At 40.5% G+C, this 18370-nt stretch overlaps 1 protein-coding gene across 4 annotated transcripts in view; it reads right to left on the minus strand.

Moving 5' to 3' along the window:
- NEURL1B (neuralized E3 ubiquitin protein ligase 1B) overlaps positions 1-18370 on the minus strand; it is a 183071-nt gene that overhangs the window by 16810 nt on the left and 147891 nt on the right. Inside the window, exon 2 of one of the 4 annotated variants that reach the window (XM_028717708.2) lies at positions 6285-6323. The exons of 2 other annotated variants lie outside the window; for them this stretch is intronic. In XM_028717708.2, the coding sequence (XP_028573541.1) occupies positions 6285-6323 (39 nt within the window). Of the gene's footprint in view, positions 1-6284; positions 6324-15834; positions 15881-18370 lie in introns of those variants that run through there. One more of the 4 variants, XM_028717710.2, reaches the window with a different exon arrangement.

Raw genomic sequence — 18370 nt, forward strand, 5'->3', positions numbered from 1 at the left:
CATCACTTCTGTTACAGTAACACCTAAGTACGTGGCAGCCATGAAGAGGTGGGAAACATAAGGCATTTCAGGAGTTACATGGAATAGCACATGCAAACAAGTTTATCTTTATATGAGAACTAGAAACAGAAACTGAACTCTTAAGATATTTCTTTTCATTGCACTTATCTTAAGAATGGAGAGATACGGGAAAGAATGGAGAGGCACATAATAGCAGTACACATAATAAATAGCGAGTTATAGATAGGCCCAACGGGGTAAACGTTCTCAGGCATTCAGGGCAGCGTTGTTTACACCAATAGCGGAAGCTTTATCGCCACCTTCAATAAGAGCACGATAAGGCCAGAGAACAGAATCAAAGACCGCCAGGCACAAATGCATTAAGGCCTGTGATACATACACTTTTGTGATTAAGCGGCAAACTGCTCCCACTTATCACTATTGGCCTATACAATACACTGTACAACTTGCCTTGTGAACGGGAAAACTCTCAATCTACTTATATTCAGTACAATAGCGCAGTTTCTGCACAATCTGATCTAGATATATTGGCACTGACTACCAAGAAAACCATTCTTAGTATCTGCTTATTGAGTTTTTAAAGGGTGTCCCTTCCTCTAAAATAGTCATTGTTTCATTCTTCTTAGTTGACTAAGTATATAGATGGCAATGGCCACAGTCAGACCATAACTCAACTGCCTTGTCCAGGAATGGCTGCCATAAGGAGTGGTGGAGAGAGAAAGCCCACAACGTATGTGCATTTAACTTTTGCACATTCAGCTTTATGTGCTGGCAAAATAAATAAATAAAAATTAAAAGGGTGGAGAAAGGGTGTGAGGTTCTGGGGGAAATGACTTTGACAATCCCACTTACCACTGAGCTCAATAGATTTTGACTATGCGTAATTTGGCTTTAGGCACAATTTGCCGGAACATAACCCCTGCATAAGCTGCCTGCTTACTGTACATCCTGTTGTACAGCAACAAACTGTTTCACTATCTTCAAACACATTCTTCAGCACACCTTCACATACTTTATGATCTTAAGGTATAAAAGTATGTGTGTACATACACACACACACACATATACACAGGCACCTACATTTTGTATAATCCCTATCCCATTCCTTGAATGTACAAGCAGAGAAGAATATCAAGCCAATAAATTAGATAGATAGATAGATAGATAGATAGATAGATAGATAGATAGATGATAGGAATTTTATTATGCATTGGATAAATCCAGATAATTTTAAGAGGTCGATGAGTAATTTCAAAAGATGGAAAAGCAGTTGTATAGCCAAAATGCTACCATCATTCCAAGCTGATGAACAGGAAGTTTAGGCCAGGGGTTATTTAAAAAACAAAACAAACAGGAAAGCATGTTGCGATTATACAATAGGGAATTATCCTGAAGGAAATGAATGGGTCATGTTATCCTTTACTGGAACGGACACCTGTCAGTTACCCTTTTAAAACATACAGCACTTTTTCTTTAGTGGGATTGGGACAATGAAAGAGCACATAAGTACATAAGTAATCATAACCTATTTCCAGATACTTCTGATCATGAAAGTGTTTTGGCCAGTGTATAGGGAAATATCTATAGCAATAACCAGCCTTGTCAATCTGTGAATGGTGGACCAATGGCGTACATGTACACCCCAAAATGACAGTGGTAAAATATTGTCATAAATTGCCATATGATAAGTGAGCATGTTATTGGCTGTAACTACCTCAACTATTTTACGTTGATTGGTCAATCTGTGGTGCGGCTGATAGAAATAGAGAATGTGAGATTGAAGAAGCAGCTCATAGGAAATGAAAGGAGAATATGGACTATTCAAAATGGAATATGAGATGTCTCAGCTCACATAATCTCACCATCCTGAGGTTGGAGAAAGTGGTGGCAGTGGTAGCTGTATTGGTAACCAGCAACACATCTGTTGCAGTGATTATATTTTTAGCTTTTTTCAGAAGACTAGTTTGCAAACAATCCAAAACATTCCCCACTCATACTTCAGCCCCTCACAGAGTTTAATTCACACTTATTTATGTATCTTTTAATTTAATTTAGTGATTTAATCCAGACACATGAGGATTTGGAGAAACCTGACTGGAATGGAATTGGGGCCCACAGTGTATCCCTCACTGCTAGTTTTAGAAAATCTCTTAGCTGTCAATCTCATGGGGATTTCAGTTGATTTTTTTTTGAAAAACTATAATACATCCTTATATCATGGGTTTGGTATTCTTTTCAACATGCATTTTAAAAACAAAAACCAAAAAAAAAAAAAAAAAACCCAACACCAGTTATTTCCGGTATTGTTTGGCTTTGTAAATGGAAGGACACACAAACCCTTTTCTTTAATGTACATTGTACTAACCTCGCTGAAGCCTTTAAAATTCTGTTTTAGAACAAAACTCTTATTGTGAACAATACTTAAACCAATAAAGATTCCCCAAGACACACACAAACACACTACAGTTTGCATCATCTTGTACAAAGCATTACATATTCTGTGTCTTTCTTCTCAGCCACACATATCAGCATTGCAACCATACAATGTTCATCTCTTGAACACTCCGGCGGCTTAAATTATTTGGTGTCTCTGGAGGGTAATGGCAATGATCCAAACTGGAGGAAATGCTGAAATTAAAAGACATGTTTATACAGGACATACTTCTCCTAAAACGTGCACTGGAAGAATGAAAGACTATTTGGCTTCAATGACTCATATGGCTGAAAAGGCCAGAAGATAACCTAGCCCAGTGACTTACATCAAGGCAGTACCGCTACCTAATAACTCATCTTGAATTGACCTACATAATGCAGACTATTACATCTCACAAGTAGAAGCCAGCAGAGAGGAGAACCGCTCAAAATGCCCACAGAACAGATAGTACCGGACAATAAAAGAACCACACACTACAGGAAAATGTGGTGGTGGTGGTTTGCAGTACCACTATCTGAGACAAAGAGACTTTTAATCTAGGAGAAAACTTCCCAAATTCAAATATGACATTATGTGAGGCCTAAGCCAAGAAGAAAACCATCCACAGACTCTCCCCAAAAGTCATTTTAAACAGGGACACTACATCCAGCCTCTTTCAAGATGTAGGAGGACTTGGTACCTCCAAAGAAATGGGGATGGGGGAGAACCCAACTATATTGAATGTAGAAAATATTTTCTCTCTCACCACAATGAGTCCACAAGAATAGAGGCACCAGATTAAACAATCTTAAAACACAATTAAAAATCAAACCATGTTTTTCTTAAGTTATAGCCACAGTAATACTTTCCCTAAGCCAATAGAGCCATAACCTAAATCCTAATCAGCTAATGGCCACTTAAAGCCCTGAGGCAGGCCACCTGGTTTCATTTGCACAGATGGAAAGCAGGAGCAATTGTACTAAAATCTCTAAAGGACATGAGACAAGTACGCCAGAGAGCCATAGCAACAAGTCTCAGAGCTTGCTCTCACAAATCAATTATTGCTTAATGCTTTTTCATTCAACTTTGTCCTCTCCTGGGCATTTAAAAATTGTGTTTCAAGAGGAAACCCATAGTCCCTTTGTGAATATGCTGTGAAGGTTTTAATAAAGTCAGAATATATGAGAGTGAGAAGTTTTAATGAGTAAGGTTATCATTACAGAGCCATTCTGAAAAACAGTGTTGTCCACAGTATCTCCTGCAATGGTCCCCTCTTCCCTGTGACACAAACACCACCACATTAGTATTTTGTCCCATGCACAATGCACCTGCATGAACCTTTGAAGTGCAGGTGAGAGTTTTTGGCCAATCTAAACAAGAAGAATTGGGAACTGAAGGCTCCCACTTTGGTAGCAAGCAACTGCTCTAGTTTAAACTCAGAAATGCAAACCTGTGAAGATAAGCCCTTAATGATATAGTATCAGAAACACAGAAAGGTAAAGCAAAAACAAACAAAAACCCTCTTAACATTGGAGACAGTGTTAGGGCAAACAGTATATGTGTAGATAAGCACGACTTAAAATGTGTTACAAAGCTGCTCCTAATTGTTCATTCTTGTCCCACAACAAAGATGCAACTGTGGAAAAAGGCAATGTAGCAGAATTCCAGACATAGGAAATGCTATGCTATGATTATTCAGAGCAAAATAAGTTAGTAGCTCACAGCTTGGAGCAGCACATCCCTTGCCTCTGAAAGCACAGCCCTTTTATAGGATGAAACCCAAGATACCTGATGACGAATCAGAATTTGTCCCAACTCTGGGTTACTGGAATCTAGCAGGCATCAAAACAATGGAGGACTAAAGATAAAGGGGAACGAATTGGGTTGTTGAAAAGATGGTGTTCAAGGCATTTAAGATGGGCCTAAAGGGAATGATAGATTATTGCAAGAAAAATGTTTATTCCTTCTCCTATTGTGTTCAGGGAGATGTTTTAGATGCTGCACTTCAGCCCTGTCTAGTCACAATACATCAGTAGGTGTACACGTCCCAGTTGCAAAGACGCAAAGAAAAGGAAGAGATCTTGATATTGGATGTATTACAAAAGCTTCAGCTTTCACACTTTTAAAAGGCCAGTTTTTAGCCCATAGCTATGAAGACAGACTTCCAAGTGTGGAGCTTGTATGCTCTAAATATTCAGAGAGAATGAACACACAAACGTAGCTGAAACTTCTTCTAAGGTGGAATAATAGTTCCTTAAATCATCCGAATTTAAAAATGCAGAAGAACAAATATGTTTTACTTACTTAATTCTTATCTGGGATAGAACCTGTCATTATTTTATGTACACTCAACTGTATGGATGTTACTGAAACCCGGGGGGGGGGGGGAGAGAGAGAGAGAGAGAGAGAGAGAGAGAGAGAGAGAGAGAGAGAGAGCTTTCAATGAATGCATCCTATAAGTAACCATTTTATTTTGAGATCCTATTGTTCAAATGATGTGAATCCATTGTGAGAGCTGGGTGGCGGCTGAATTTTTGACCGACCTCCTCCCTATCCAGAAAGCTCTAAAACACTTCAAAAGGACTTCTGAATAGGAAATAGACTAGGCAGTGTTGGAACAGCCACAGATTCAAATGCAAGCATTTCCTCTGTGTGTGCTGCTGCTGCTGCTGCTTCTAAAAGAGAGAGACTTCAACTGTCCAATATAGCAAACAGGGAACAGTTTTGTTTTTGCATTTTGAACCCTGATCTATACAGTACTGCAATATGTGAAATGTATGGTTTAGTTGTTTTGAGGGGGCAAGGGGTGTCTTCAACCAGACAAGCCACTGTATTTTTCTCATAGCCAGCTGTCTGGAAGGAACCCTAGAAGAAAAAGCAGAATTTCATTACCAAATGGGTATGAGCTACATTCCCAGAGAAAGTGAATTCCATAGAATCTAGGCCAAGGAATGAAGTGGGGGGCGGGGGTAGGAAATGAAACTTTACAAACAGCATAAAGTTCACAGAAACTGCACCAAAATTCCTATTACACACAATCTTTCTGCTATTCCCATCCTACAACAACTCGTTATTGTCACTTGAAAAACATGTAATTAGGACTAATATTGTTACTAAATCATTATCAACCTGGCATGGAAAGACAAAGGAGCCCATTTCCTTCTTGTAGATTCATCTCGCAGCTACTTTAGAATAGCTGAAACAGTAAACTGTGTTGTTTCCAGAGAAAATTTCGTGAGCTTGTGACTTGATCCCCACCCCAAAGAGCAACTTAATCATCTATCCCATGACATATCCTTGGTGCAATGGATCTTTGAGCAAGGCAGTTTCTCTAAAAATAAAATGACTACATTCTCTGAAATGCGAGCGCTTCTACAAAGCCAGAGTCCAGCCACATCATTAAAAAGCTGCACACAATAGAACTGTTACCTTGAAAGGGAAAATAACCGCAAGGCCATGTCATCCTGGTTAACTGAGCATCCTTTAGCCATGATAGTGTCACAAGACAAACCACAAAAAAGAATGAAAAGCCGATTCATTGAGCTGGTCTCAAAGGCCCCTCATGTTTGCTAACAAAAATTCATAATGAGGCAAGCCTTCTTTCAACAATGAGTGATAAAAATCCTCACTAAATTAGAGGCAATGGTAGAGATAAAATATTCCATGATAATCATTTCTGCTCCCCACCCACCTCGAGTAATGCAGATTATTTATAATAAAATGATTATTTTCAGATGTCTAAGATACAGTCTTGGCAGTGTCCATTCTCAAGGGCTTACATAGGGCTGTTTCAGGCATAATGCTATACCACAGTTTACTGCTACATGAAAAAACAAAAGCAAGACTTAACCTTGTATATTTCTCCTTTCCTTCTGCTCCTCTGGTGCAGCTGCAATGAGATTTCATAATTTCTGTTTTAAATTTAAATAGAATAATTTCTGTTTTTAACCATGAATTATAATTAATTTAAACCTTAAACCAGCTTCTCCCAACCTGGGGCCCTCTAGATGTTTTAGACTACAAGTTCCATCAGTCTGTGACATAATTCTTGATAAGGGACGGTAACAATTCCTCCCCGCCCAGAGAAAAAGAATATGGGGGTGAGATGCAGCTCTAAGACATGGGTCACCAGGGGGTTCCTTTCTGCACCAGACTTATTAAAATAATGAATTCAGGGGCTCGGCCGCCAGCTCTAACTTGTACTCCGTTACCTGGGCAAGTTACTTGTCCTTCATTATTAACCATGATCCCACAGCAGCCATTTTGTGGTGGTGCCTACAAGAGGTTTTTGTGCTGCTTTCTCCCACAAATTATCAGATGTGTGCACAAATTCAAAAAAGTTGTCACCCCCTGCTCTACAAAGCTTTTGGAGTCTATCAAACAAAATTGACACTGCAGTAGAGAATAGCTCTAACTTCTCATGAACAGAATGTTAGAAACACAAAGCACAGAGGCTGGTCCATCTGCCACTCATTTAAGCAAGTAATACTTTTCTATAAATAATTTGAATAAAAAACTGCTTGTCCTTCAGCATTTGTTGGTTCCTATTGTTTCCTCACTTCTCTTCCCAGCTCTCTCACTTCCACCTCACAAGCTACCCCAAACTAAGAAGTAAAGTGTAGCTAGCAATAGTGATTATGACATTCCACTTTTATGCGACTATCGGCTGATGTTTGGTTTTAGATTACGTACTTTCACTGGCCGTCAAAGCTAGTCAATCACAAAATAATATTGTAACGGTACATTATAACTATCAGAGATACAGCTAACAGGAGAGTTTATAGAATACAGCTTTCTAGCCTGTGCTTCATTTTTCCTCAGCAATATGTACTACGATTCAAGTTCTCTTGGGAGGTAGCTCTTTAATTTAACTGAAGGTTTTGCTTCTCTCATCTGCAAGTTAAACAGCATTTAAACCAGAACCGCTGACAAGTATTTCCTGTACAGCTATAAGAAGGTCTTTTGCAATGAGTCAGGCCAATTTTCATCTCAGCCTATGGCTTGCAGTAGCTCGCCAGAGAATCTTAAGATGGCTTTGGGAACAACATAGGATGGATGGAAGAAGGGGCTGTGCACCCTCAACTGCCATTTTGTGTAACATCCAAACAATTTGTGAGCATCACATAACATTGGTTATGTTTAGGTTCTGTGGTTTTTTTTAATGAATCTTTGTAAGGTCAGGTGTTTTGCTTTGTTTTTGAAAAAAGAGAGCATCAAGTGGCCTTCAGTTTGGGTCAAGAGGCCTCCATCTTTAATACCATGTTTTTAGAATCTGGTAGGTGAGAGTTAAGAGATGGATGGAGAAGGCATAGTGTCTAAGTCACGTTTAGTCTGCTACAATTCCCTCTTCCCCCAAAAATAGTATAAAAGCTACTGCCTGATAGATAGATGGAAGCCTTGGAAGCTGTTCAGATTGCTGCAATTGATCATAGTCATTTGACACCCAAGTTCCTTTCCCCTTATATTTACTTCAACAGTAAAGCTTTTTGAAATATCGTCCATGTGCAAGGAATCAGAAGTATGAAAATAAAGGAGGTAGCACTGGGTCACACCTTCAAGCCATAGCCAAAGAAAAATGTGCTGTCACCAAGCCAGGCAATTAATCTCACTACATTTAAATCTGCCTGTCAGTTTCTAGACTATACTCATTAATATGCTCTGCAAACATGTTGCAGCACTGTGGACCACTAGAATCAACTAATGGAGGCTGGTGTGACCCACAGTGAATAAATTTGAAACACACAATTTTCCTGACCACCCCCAATTTTAATCTGATTTTATTCCAAGGTGGGGTTTTAAAGGCTTCGACACTATACTATCCATTTGACATTTAGCCTGCAGGGCCTATGAAGGCTTATTTGGGAGTGAGCCCCACTGAACGTGATGGGACTTCTGAGTAAGCATGCGCAGGAGTGGGTTGCTAGTTTTCCATATGAAAAGTGTTCCAAAACAACAGACGCCCAGTTCATTAGCCACTGTTATGTTGCGCCTTTCCCAAGAGCCTGCCATAGTCTGAACTCAAAAGATCAAGGAAAAAATAGTATTCCAAAAACTGTCAATCTTCTAAAAACTGGCTCTAGTATCAGTTTTCAGTATTCCACAACAGAAGTATGTCCAAATATATTATATTAAGTGCTAAATATGAAAGTTGTATTAGCATCTAAAAATTATGTGTCAACGTATTGCACAACACATAATAAAAGACAGACCTCAGCTCAAACTGCTGATGCTACAATCCTGTTGCCTTACATAAACCTATCTTATCAATTTTTCCTTTCTCGCAGAATGACTAAAACTATAGGATTCCTCCCCAGTTCTCTCTTACCAGCTAGCATCATACCCAAGTTCTGCATTACATTTCTATTATAAAAGCTAACTAAAAGGATACAGAAATATAATTCCATCTAACCTCCATTTCCCAGAATATTAAATATATTTTTCAGAAGGCCATAGTAACACTGCAACATTATAAGGTAGATGAGCAGATAGACTTGTGCTTTTGCATGTGCAAATACCAAAACAACAGTACAGTGTTATAATTAGCAGTAACATTTTATGTCACTAAGCTTGCAGGAGCATCTACGGAATATCTGGTTTTAAATTAGATGCAATTATCTTTTCTCCCCTGCCCCCACACTGAACTCACAAAAAATATTGGGTAACAACATGTTTCACTCTGTCCCATCACCCAGATGTATTGGGGTCATGGAAAGGGTGTGCTAACTTGAACACTATTCACATGCTGGTTGTTTTCTACATAAACAGGAACAAGGTAAGGGGTGGAATCGTTGTCTGTGGGAGGCAGGAAATCCATCCCATCCCCTATAGGCACAAAGGGTCACCGTGTTACACCAGAAGACTAATTGCTAAATAATTACCAAAAAAGAAAAGGAAAATGAAAGGCTTTAAAACAAAGCAACTGCAGCTCAGCATGGGTGGCAGTTTTGTCTGACATTCAAAATGGCCATCGAACACCATGTCGAATAACTGAAAGAGATGGGTTTAAATTCTGCTGCAGTTATGGATTCTCCATGTAGATCTGGTGAAGTCACTGTCTCTCACCCTTAGTCTCCAACCAGTTAAATGGGTTAATATTTACCATTTATACAAAGTGCTTCGCGTACTGTGATTAACAATGACAATGTTGTGTAAATGCAACAAATTCCTGCAGGGAATTTATTAGCTTCCTGCTTGCCCTCTTCCTAACACTAACAGACTACTCCAAGCACCCTAACAAGGGTACATTTCTCAAAGTATACTGGGAAGAAGCTGCCTGGCCATAAGGCTTTCAGGGGGTTTTGTGAAGAGCTGGCTCCCATAACACGTGCTGAATTTTGGCTGAGGAAACCAGCATTGACTGTAGGAGCTCCTGAAGTTTGCTCACGGCCACTTTTGCTTCTCCCCAGTCTGTTTTTCTTTTTGATGAACTGTGTTGAACTAAGTCATGATTTTGCTTAGCATGTCATCTGAACTGGAACTCATGCTTAAGGTCATGATTAGCAAGAAGAGAGCTTAATCGCAAGCTCGGGGCTCATAGGCAACACAGTAAGCGAAACCTTTGTTTAACACAGCAAAGTTTTTTGTTTTGTTTTTTTTAAAAAGGAGTAAAAGAAGCTGCACATTCCTTTCCAGGAGCCCACAGTGTTGTGAAAGCCAGGTCAATTGGTCAGTTCCTCCTTGGTGGGCAATAGCTACTTCATGAAAATTCTGCAAGGTCAAAGTTAACGACCACAAAGTAAATGAGATGTTGAGGCTGCAAATCCTATGGACCTTTACCTCTGAACATAGCGAGAATTAGTTCAGAGTAAGAATGCATGGAGTTCAGGCCTAAGGCATTTTGCTGCTTGAGGTCAAGGGCAAGATGAAACTCCTTCCTCCTTCTACATATGGAAGACAACTAGACTGACAGCTGAATCACCCTAGTAAAGGGATAGCAACCTCCACAACACTTTGGTTGGGGGCTATTTTGTGGTAGGATGGGCTGTGCCAGGAGAATGGCCCCAACATCCGCTGCCCAAGGCCTCACTTTGCCAGCCCTGATAGGATTGTACTACGAAATAGTGTTTATTAACCACCATTGTGCTACAGAAAAATTGGGGTGGGGAATGAGAAATCACAGGGATGTTTCAATTCACGTAAGCAAGATGGCAACCCAGTTAGCAGCAGACTTAACAAGGGCCATGCATTCAGGGCTTCTGGTCTTTTCCGAGACAGCCACAAACCTCAGAGTGAGCAAGAAACTGTGGCTTCTAGGAAGCAGCTGCTTTCAAAATCCCTGCCCCCAGTATGCTGCTGGATTGCAATCTGGTGCTTCACTTTTTATTTACACACAGTTTAAACAAGGCTCTGGCATAAAGGAGAAAAATGCTTTGGAAGGAATGCATTGAGTGAGAAAGGTAAATAATGAGTGGCCTGCTCTTCAATTATTTTCTTTTTAACAGCTATCAGGACTGTATATAATTCAACTGCACTTCTCAAAGATGAAATCCATGAAATCTAGAGCAGAAGAGAAAGGGGGGGGGGGAGTAGAACAGTGACTGTTTATAGTTAATTTGGCGAGGGGGCGGGGAGATACATAGCTTTCCTACTTGTTATGTTAGTTTATTTCTGTGCCACCTTTTGTCCCAAAAGGCTCTCACAAGAACTAACAAAGGCAATCACAAAATTCAAGCAATAAAATACAGCAAAAGATTAATATCTCAACAACATATCATATTTGTCATATCTATAGTTCAGAAGAGGAGTCTTTCCCTAGAACAGTGTTTCCCAACCTTGGGCCTCCAGCTGTTTTTGAACTACAATTCCCATCATCCCTGACCACTGGTCTTGCTACCTAGGGATGATGGGAGTTGTAGTCCAAAAACAGCTGGAGGCCCAAGGTTGGGAAACACTGCCCTAGAAAACGTCCATGGGTCATAGGATTTCAGGCAGAGATCAAATGGAGTTTAGCAAATGCAATTCAGTATACAATTCAGCTGGGCCTCTCTGCAAAAGCTAAGAAGAAGAAATAAGTATTATTATTTAGGCCAAATCACTATGTCCATTTATGGCACCCACATGAAGAATTAAGAAATAGTACCATATGGTTACACATGCTGCAAGAAACAGAAAAAGAGGATGCATTGAGAACAAGAACATAAAGTCTTGTTGCACCTTGAAGGCTAACAAATTGTATTGTGCCATAAGCTTTCATGGACTAGAGCCCACTTCACCAGATGCTTCAGATGAACGCTTATGCCATAATAAGCTTTGTCAGTACCACAAGAATTTTGCTGCAACAGACTTGTAACACAGCTATCCTTGCCCTGTCAAATGGACCAAAAGTGCTCCTTCTCCAGGCTGTCTTGCATCTCACCATATGGCAAATTATAATGTGCATACATTATTCAAGAATGGAATAGTGGTGTCTTTGTAGCCATACAAACCAGAACTACTGAAATGCAATTTGGAAAGCTGATCTAGGACAAGGATTAAATGTGTGCAGCCTCAGCTCTGCCAAGTATATGGAGCAAAACACACACAAAACTACAGCTCCTCCTCCCCAACAACAAAGTCTTGTGACACTTCAAAGGCAAATAAATACAAGTGGGCTCTAGTTCACAAAAGCTTATAACTCAAATTCACCCATAATTTCTCTTACTATACTGAGACTCTTTGGGATTTGTTGCAACAGAGTGATACAGCTTCTCCTGTTGAACTTACTGCTCTTGAATTTGCTAGTAGCATACATAGGAATAGTTCAAAATGTGGAATAATCTTAAGCAATTCTTCTTAATTCTTAAGCCCTGCACAAAAGGGATTTCCCTTCTCTCCTCCCCTGCACCCCCCAAAATTAGCTGGGGGTGGGTCAGGATAACCCCCTGCAGAACAACACACAGCAGGAGGGGGGGTCATTCCATCCAGCAAGCTGAAATATTTGTGTTGTTGGAATGTTTGGCATCATGCAAAGTGGAATTCCTCCCACTATAAATAGACTTGTTGGGTGCAATAGTTCTTTTGCAGCAAAATCCTATACGTATTTGTTTGGACGTAAGCCCCACTGTGTTGAACGGAGTTTTCTTTCACGTAAGGGTGCAAAAGGATTGCAGTTTTAGAATCCTTTATCTTGCATCTAAATAAGCTCAGCTTTTCAGTCTTCAGGGCATGATGCAAAAGTACGGTAACTCCTTTTCAGACCTCTATTTGTACAAAATGGAAAAAGATTTCTGGAGGATAAAGCTATCAGTGGCTACTGAACATGATCACTATACCACAGTATGCGTGCTAAGAGGAAGGCACGTTTGGCAAACCCTCACCATGATCAACTCCCACCCAGAACCCTATGTCCCCACTGTGGAAGGACGTGTGGATCCAGAATTGGCCTCCACAGTCACTTACAGACTCACTGTTAAGACCGTGTTCATGGAAGACAATCTTACTCGGCTACAAGTGATCACCAAAGAAGAAGAGAAGAAGCTGAATACCAGCAGCTGGGGGGCAAACAGCAGGACAGGGCTACTGTGCTCAAGTCCCATTTTGGGCTTCCCAGAGGCATCTGACTGGCTACTGTGGGAACAGAATGCCAAATTAGTTAGGCCTCAAATCCAGCAGGGGTTTTTTTGTGTTCTTATAGGAGACGGTGGGGGGGAAATACTTCACTTTAATCGAACTCAAAATTAACTAACGTTATTCCAGAACGCAGGGACGGACAGCCGTCCTTTTGACGTAAAAACAATCGTCCTTTGTCACCAGAAAAAGCAAGCAAACAAAAAAATACAAAAGCTGCTGAAGTTTCAAGCACAAGTTGCGCCTTTGCTAAAGAAAGCAATTCGCTGAAATGGCTCTCTTACAAAACTCCTATTAGGAATGCCTACTTTGCCAAAGGGAAAAAAGGTGGCTCGTCTTACACTAGAACCCTGGCCTCATTAAAGCTTAATGGAAAGGAGCAGCAGGGGGAAGAGGGCAGACTAGAGTTCTGTGGGTGGATGCAAGCAGTGCCTATTCCTCCCCCCCCCCTCCGAAGGACATTTAGAGGTTGTGGAAATACACCCCCATTGTGTCACAAATGTCACCTGGACAAGCCCCATTGAAAGGGCAAGAATCAGTGGGCAAGAAATGGGAACACAGCTCTACACCCCATCTTTGGCTCTGCTGGTTACCACTGATCCGCTTATGCGTCACAATGTCTTGCTTCTTAAAAACAAAAACAAAAAACCCTTGTCTATCATTTCAGTATCCCCAACGGAAGGGTAAAATCTTTGACGTATTTCTGCTACATATTATAGACGTTGAAGAGTCATATGCTCTAAACCTGAATCCCATGGTTAAAATCTCAGTTCAACTATGAAGTTCTCGTGTGAAAATAGCATGCTGCCATATTTCCTCTTTACTGATTAATAATCTTTCTGGGAAACATTATATGACTTCCACTCAAGTGTTATTTTTAATGACAAATGAAGTTTAAAAATTTAAACGATGCTCAATGAGTTCTAATTTTCATTTCTTGGCTGGGTGCAAACATTTTCCTGTCATGTTCCTATTAAATATTGCCAATACCTACTGATTTATAGCCTGGATTGGATCCTGAGAAGCACAGCCAGAAGGAGGTTGGCATAAGATGGGGATTTTCCATCAATTCCTCCTGCTGAAAAGCCTCTTTTGAGGATTTAAGGGTCCTCCTGAATGGAGTGGTCTGTGGCGTGTGAGGTGGTAATGGAAAGGGGGAGACAACTAAAAATCAGGTGGAGGAACCTTCTATGAGCAGTTTTGCAGGGGCCTGCAGAAGATAGGAGGGATGGTTAAGTCATCTTCTGCCAACCCTCTTCCATCAGAGCTACTCAGGATGTAAACCTCTGTTTCTTAGTCCCACTGAGTTAACAGGACATTTCCAAGTGAACATGGCCAAACTGCTGGCGCCACAATGGGAGAAAAAGCCAGCAGATGTAAAGACCTTTGGGTCAAGTTGGCCCAACCTCATATAGTGTCATTTAGGTATGGCAACCCCGTTACTTTTGCTTATGTCAGACTGTGGCATGCTGGAAGTCTGATTAGAGGGGATTGTTCATGTTTCTACAGCTGGTCTGCATACCTAAGTAGAACCATGCCATGTTTTGTTCTAGCTCCACATTCATGAACAGGCAAGTGCAAGGCTAACAGTCAAAAGACAGAGCACCACACATGGGCTGGTTGTTTTAGATTTTAGTCAGTTTTAGTACACTTAATACAATAAGACTGTTTCTGAAACATATTCATGCATTAATGAGTCTAAAGATAAGTGCCCAAAGGAAAGGCGTTTCTTGAGAAAACTGCCAATTTTGAGATGAAGGTTATTAGGCAATAACACACAGCTGTTGCACCTCTGGGACGTGAGAGTTCAGCTGTTCCCTCTTAGAATTAATAAAACAAACCATGAACTACTGACAAACATTTATACTGTTCAGACAAAATGTATCAGGGCCTCTAAAGGAAAATGAAGTGCCTCTGCTGATCTCAGTAAGGGAAGAGTCACAGCCCAACAGAACCAGAGGTAACCATTTAGAGGAGCTTGGGAATGTGATTGTTTGTGTCTAACTTTTAGGTACAGAAACCCCGATTTCTGCTTCTACTGCTGCAAACCTCTGAGACCTGTACGTATTATGCAGATTGCTATATATTTTCTTCTCTTAGAAAATCTACTCTGCTAGCCAAACTGTACCCCTTGAACACTAAAAGGTTTGCTTAATTCCTTCCCTGGGAGTGGAATTTTCCAATGTATTACCTACTGAGTATGGTATTGCTATGCTGCTACCAGGACACAGTGGTGGGTATTTATTTTAATTGTCCCACTCATTTTAAAATGCCAGTGTAGACTATGGGGAAAGGTCATGGCTCAGTGGTAGAGCAGAAGGTCTCAGGTTCAATCTTCCTGTCTCAAGGGAGAAGGTCAGTCAGTGCAGAGAGGAGGTGTAACGTAAGAGTCCTAGCAGTTTACCTTAAAGGGCTGGATAAAATGCCATGAATGATCAATAGGAGATGTTGTTCCTTCTTGAGGTCAGTAACCCTGGTTCTGGTTTCTCAGTATGACGCTGGCAAACCAAGGCATTGATTTTGAAGCTTGTTCTGTATAGCACTTACAAATCACCCTATCTTCAACCAGGAGTGGAGGCCATTGCCATCATCTTCAACAAGGCTTTTATTTACACACCTAATGTATTTATGCCTTTGACATCAGTGGGATCAAGCTGTTTAAATGCACCCACACAGGCTTTTCAGCATTGCTTATGTCACATCCTGTGCATTCAGAGCACTTTCCCTGGCAATCCCACTGATGTTACTAAGCCTCTTTCCGAGAACTGGCCTTGAGGACTGTGCCTGTATTTTAACAGCTCAGCAAGTTTTAGAGGCATGCTTCATCAGATTCATTCATTTATAAGATTTCTTACCACCATAGGTTCCCAGGGCGGGTAGCTGCATGGGAGGGAGAGCTGGGGCAAATAAAGAGGGCTGGGTAAGTATGTCAGAAACTCAAATCTTTGCTTGCTCTTCTATGAAGCTCACTGGGCGTGTGGCTTTGGCAAAATTACTCTCACGCCCAAGGATGTTTTCAAACCAGAGTGCTTCTTTGACTTTGCTGGAAGAAAGGCAGGACACAAATACAACAAATACAAGTTAATCCTGTCAGAAGTCTCCCTGTCATTGAAAGGACAAAGGGCCAAGCTAGAGACACATTAAAACTTACCCATACAGAGAGCACGGGAAGATTGAATCAGGTGTTCAAGACTGCCGGTTCCCATTGTGCATCTGTAATGTTTGGAACCACTAATCCCATGAGTCTCCCCAATGTGTGGAGAGCTCTCACGCCAACACTGTCTATTCCTAGGGGTTGCTGGTGTGGTAAAACACTCCACACAATTAAGGAAAGTCACATAATGAGTTGGTCCAGTCACAAAGAGGCTATTTCTGGTACCCTCAAACATGCAGTAGGCATAATGTCTACAGTAGTCCTCAAGAAACTGGAGGAGATGGAACTATTGTATGAAAATTTTCTTCTCCACCAGCCTGTTTTTCCTCTCAGCCTTGCACCAGTTCTTCTAAACGATGTACAAATTTATTATTCCTCTGCAACCAACAGAGTGCATCTGTTCATCAACAGCATACTATGTACGTAGTCTAAATTAGCACAGCCATAAACTGCTTTTATTTACTTAATTTCAGTTCTTTTTAATCATCTATTCATCTTGCGACTCAAAACACCACATCAAACTATTAAAACATAAGCAGAATGATTTGCCATTTAATATAAATAAATGTTTGCTATATGGGGAACTTCTATGGAGAAACAAGACTTCTACATTACTAATAGTTTAAGAGATTAAATTACTTACTGTAAGCTGGTCTACATACAGAAAATTATTCAAATTTAGAGCAAAATGCTTCACATTTAGGAAACAAACCGAAGCTAATTTTTTTGCCACATTCAACCCACGTGCTAACTTGCTTCTCAGAAGCCTATTAGGCAGATGAGCAGAGTCTAATGAGTCCTGACAGTCATGCAGAAAATGGCATCTCTACCTTTGAAAAACACACATACACAAACTGTATGACAAGACTTTTTGGTAAGCACCACACACACAAAAACAAAACACCCCAAATGCTCAGTAACTGCAGAAATAAAGTTTAAAGAGCAGACAACAAAAATGAATCACACACGACAGTACAACAGTACAAGAAGATCAGGAATGAAGGGGGTTTCAGTCTTTAATATATCAAGAATTAAGCTCGGGGAACAATTCAAGAAAAAGAGTCTGAGATGCAGATCACTAGCAACTGAGAGTTTGAAAGAACATTAAGTTAAGTTGCTGATTTGTATTAAGAAAAACATATATGCAGAAACTTGAAAGGCTTCCACAAACCATTTCTAACCACACACAGAAGCAGGAAGTAAAGGTTTGAAAAGGTTTTTTGGGTTTTTTCAACCCACCTCTCTTAAGTATGTAAAAAAGGAAGGATGTAAACGTGGCTATATCTGTGTGTCCAAATGTTTACCACACTAAGGAAATCTTTCTGCTGTAAAAGGAACTACAGTATCCCTGTGTCACACCAAGAGCCATTTCCACTCTTTCTTTAAAAGTTTCACTTCTGGTTTACTTTGTCTGGCTTTAGTTTCTATAGAGGTTGCAAGTTCCCAGTGACAAAGACCAGTTTTCATACCAGGGATCATTAGGAAAGGAACTGAAAACAAAACCACTCTTCATACAAATTTATGGTGTAATCCCACTTGGTTTATTGGGCTTTTAGTTTATTCTGGTTGCTGCACCTCAAAGAAGACATTGCGGAACTGGAAAAGGACAACCAAAATTATCAGGGGACTGAAAAAACTTTCCTATGAGGAAATGTTGTAATATTTGAGGGGGATTAGTTTAGAACAGCAATGGGGAACCTCCAGCTCACAGCCTTAATTCATCCTTGCAGGGGTCCTAATTCCCTACACCCATCTTCCCTGTATGCAACATAAGGTAGGGTGTGTGCAGGCAAGAGAAAATATGTAACCTGACATCACGATGATGCCAGGTGGGTGGCTACTTCAGTTTTAGAAAAAGAATAGAGGTTACAATCCTAAAGCCGTTTACCTGAGGGTAAGCCTCAATGAAGACCAGTGCTGGATTACCAAAAAGGCAGAGTAGGCACCGGCCGCACGCCTTTTTAGAGGCACTGCAACAACAGATCAAAATAATATTGATTTGATCTTGAAATAAAATTACCATCAAACTTTCTTAGTTCAATGCTATCCAACTAGAGCACACGCATGAGAAACCTCAAGATACAAAGCTTTCTGTGTGTGTCGCGAGTTCCCGTCAACTCCAGATCCTAGTAGAATATTCGCAAGTAGCCAAGTAGAAGCTTTGAGATAATTTGTGAGCCCCCGCTCCCCGAGATTTCAACTGCCTAGGGTCGGTCCTCCACAGGGTTTAATCCAGC

The sequence above is a fragment of the Podarcis muralis genome, chromosome 2 (assembly GCF_964188315.1).
Source record: "Podarcis muralis chromosome 2, rPodMur119.hap1.1, whole genome shotgun sequence".
Classification (NCBI taxonomy): domain Eukaryota; kingdom Metazoa; phylum Chordata; class Lepidosauria; order Squamata; family Lacertidae; genus Podarcis; species Podarcis muralis.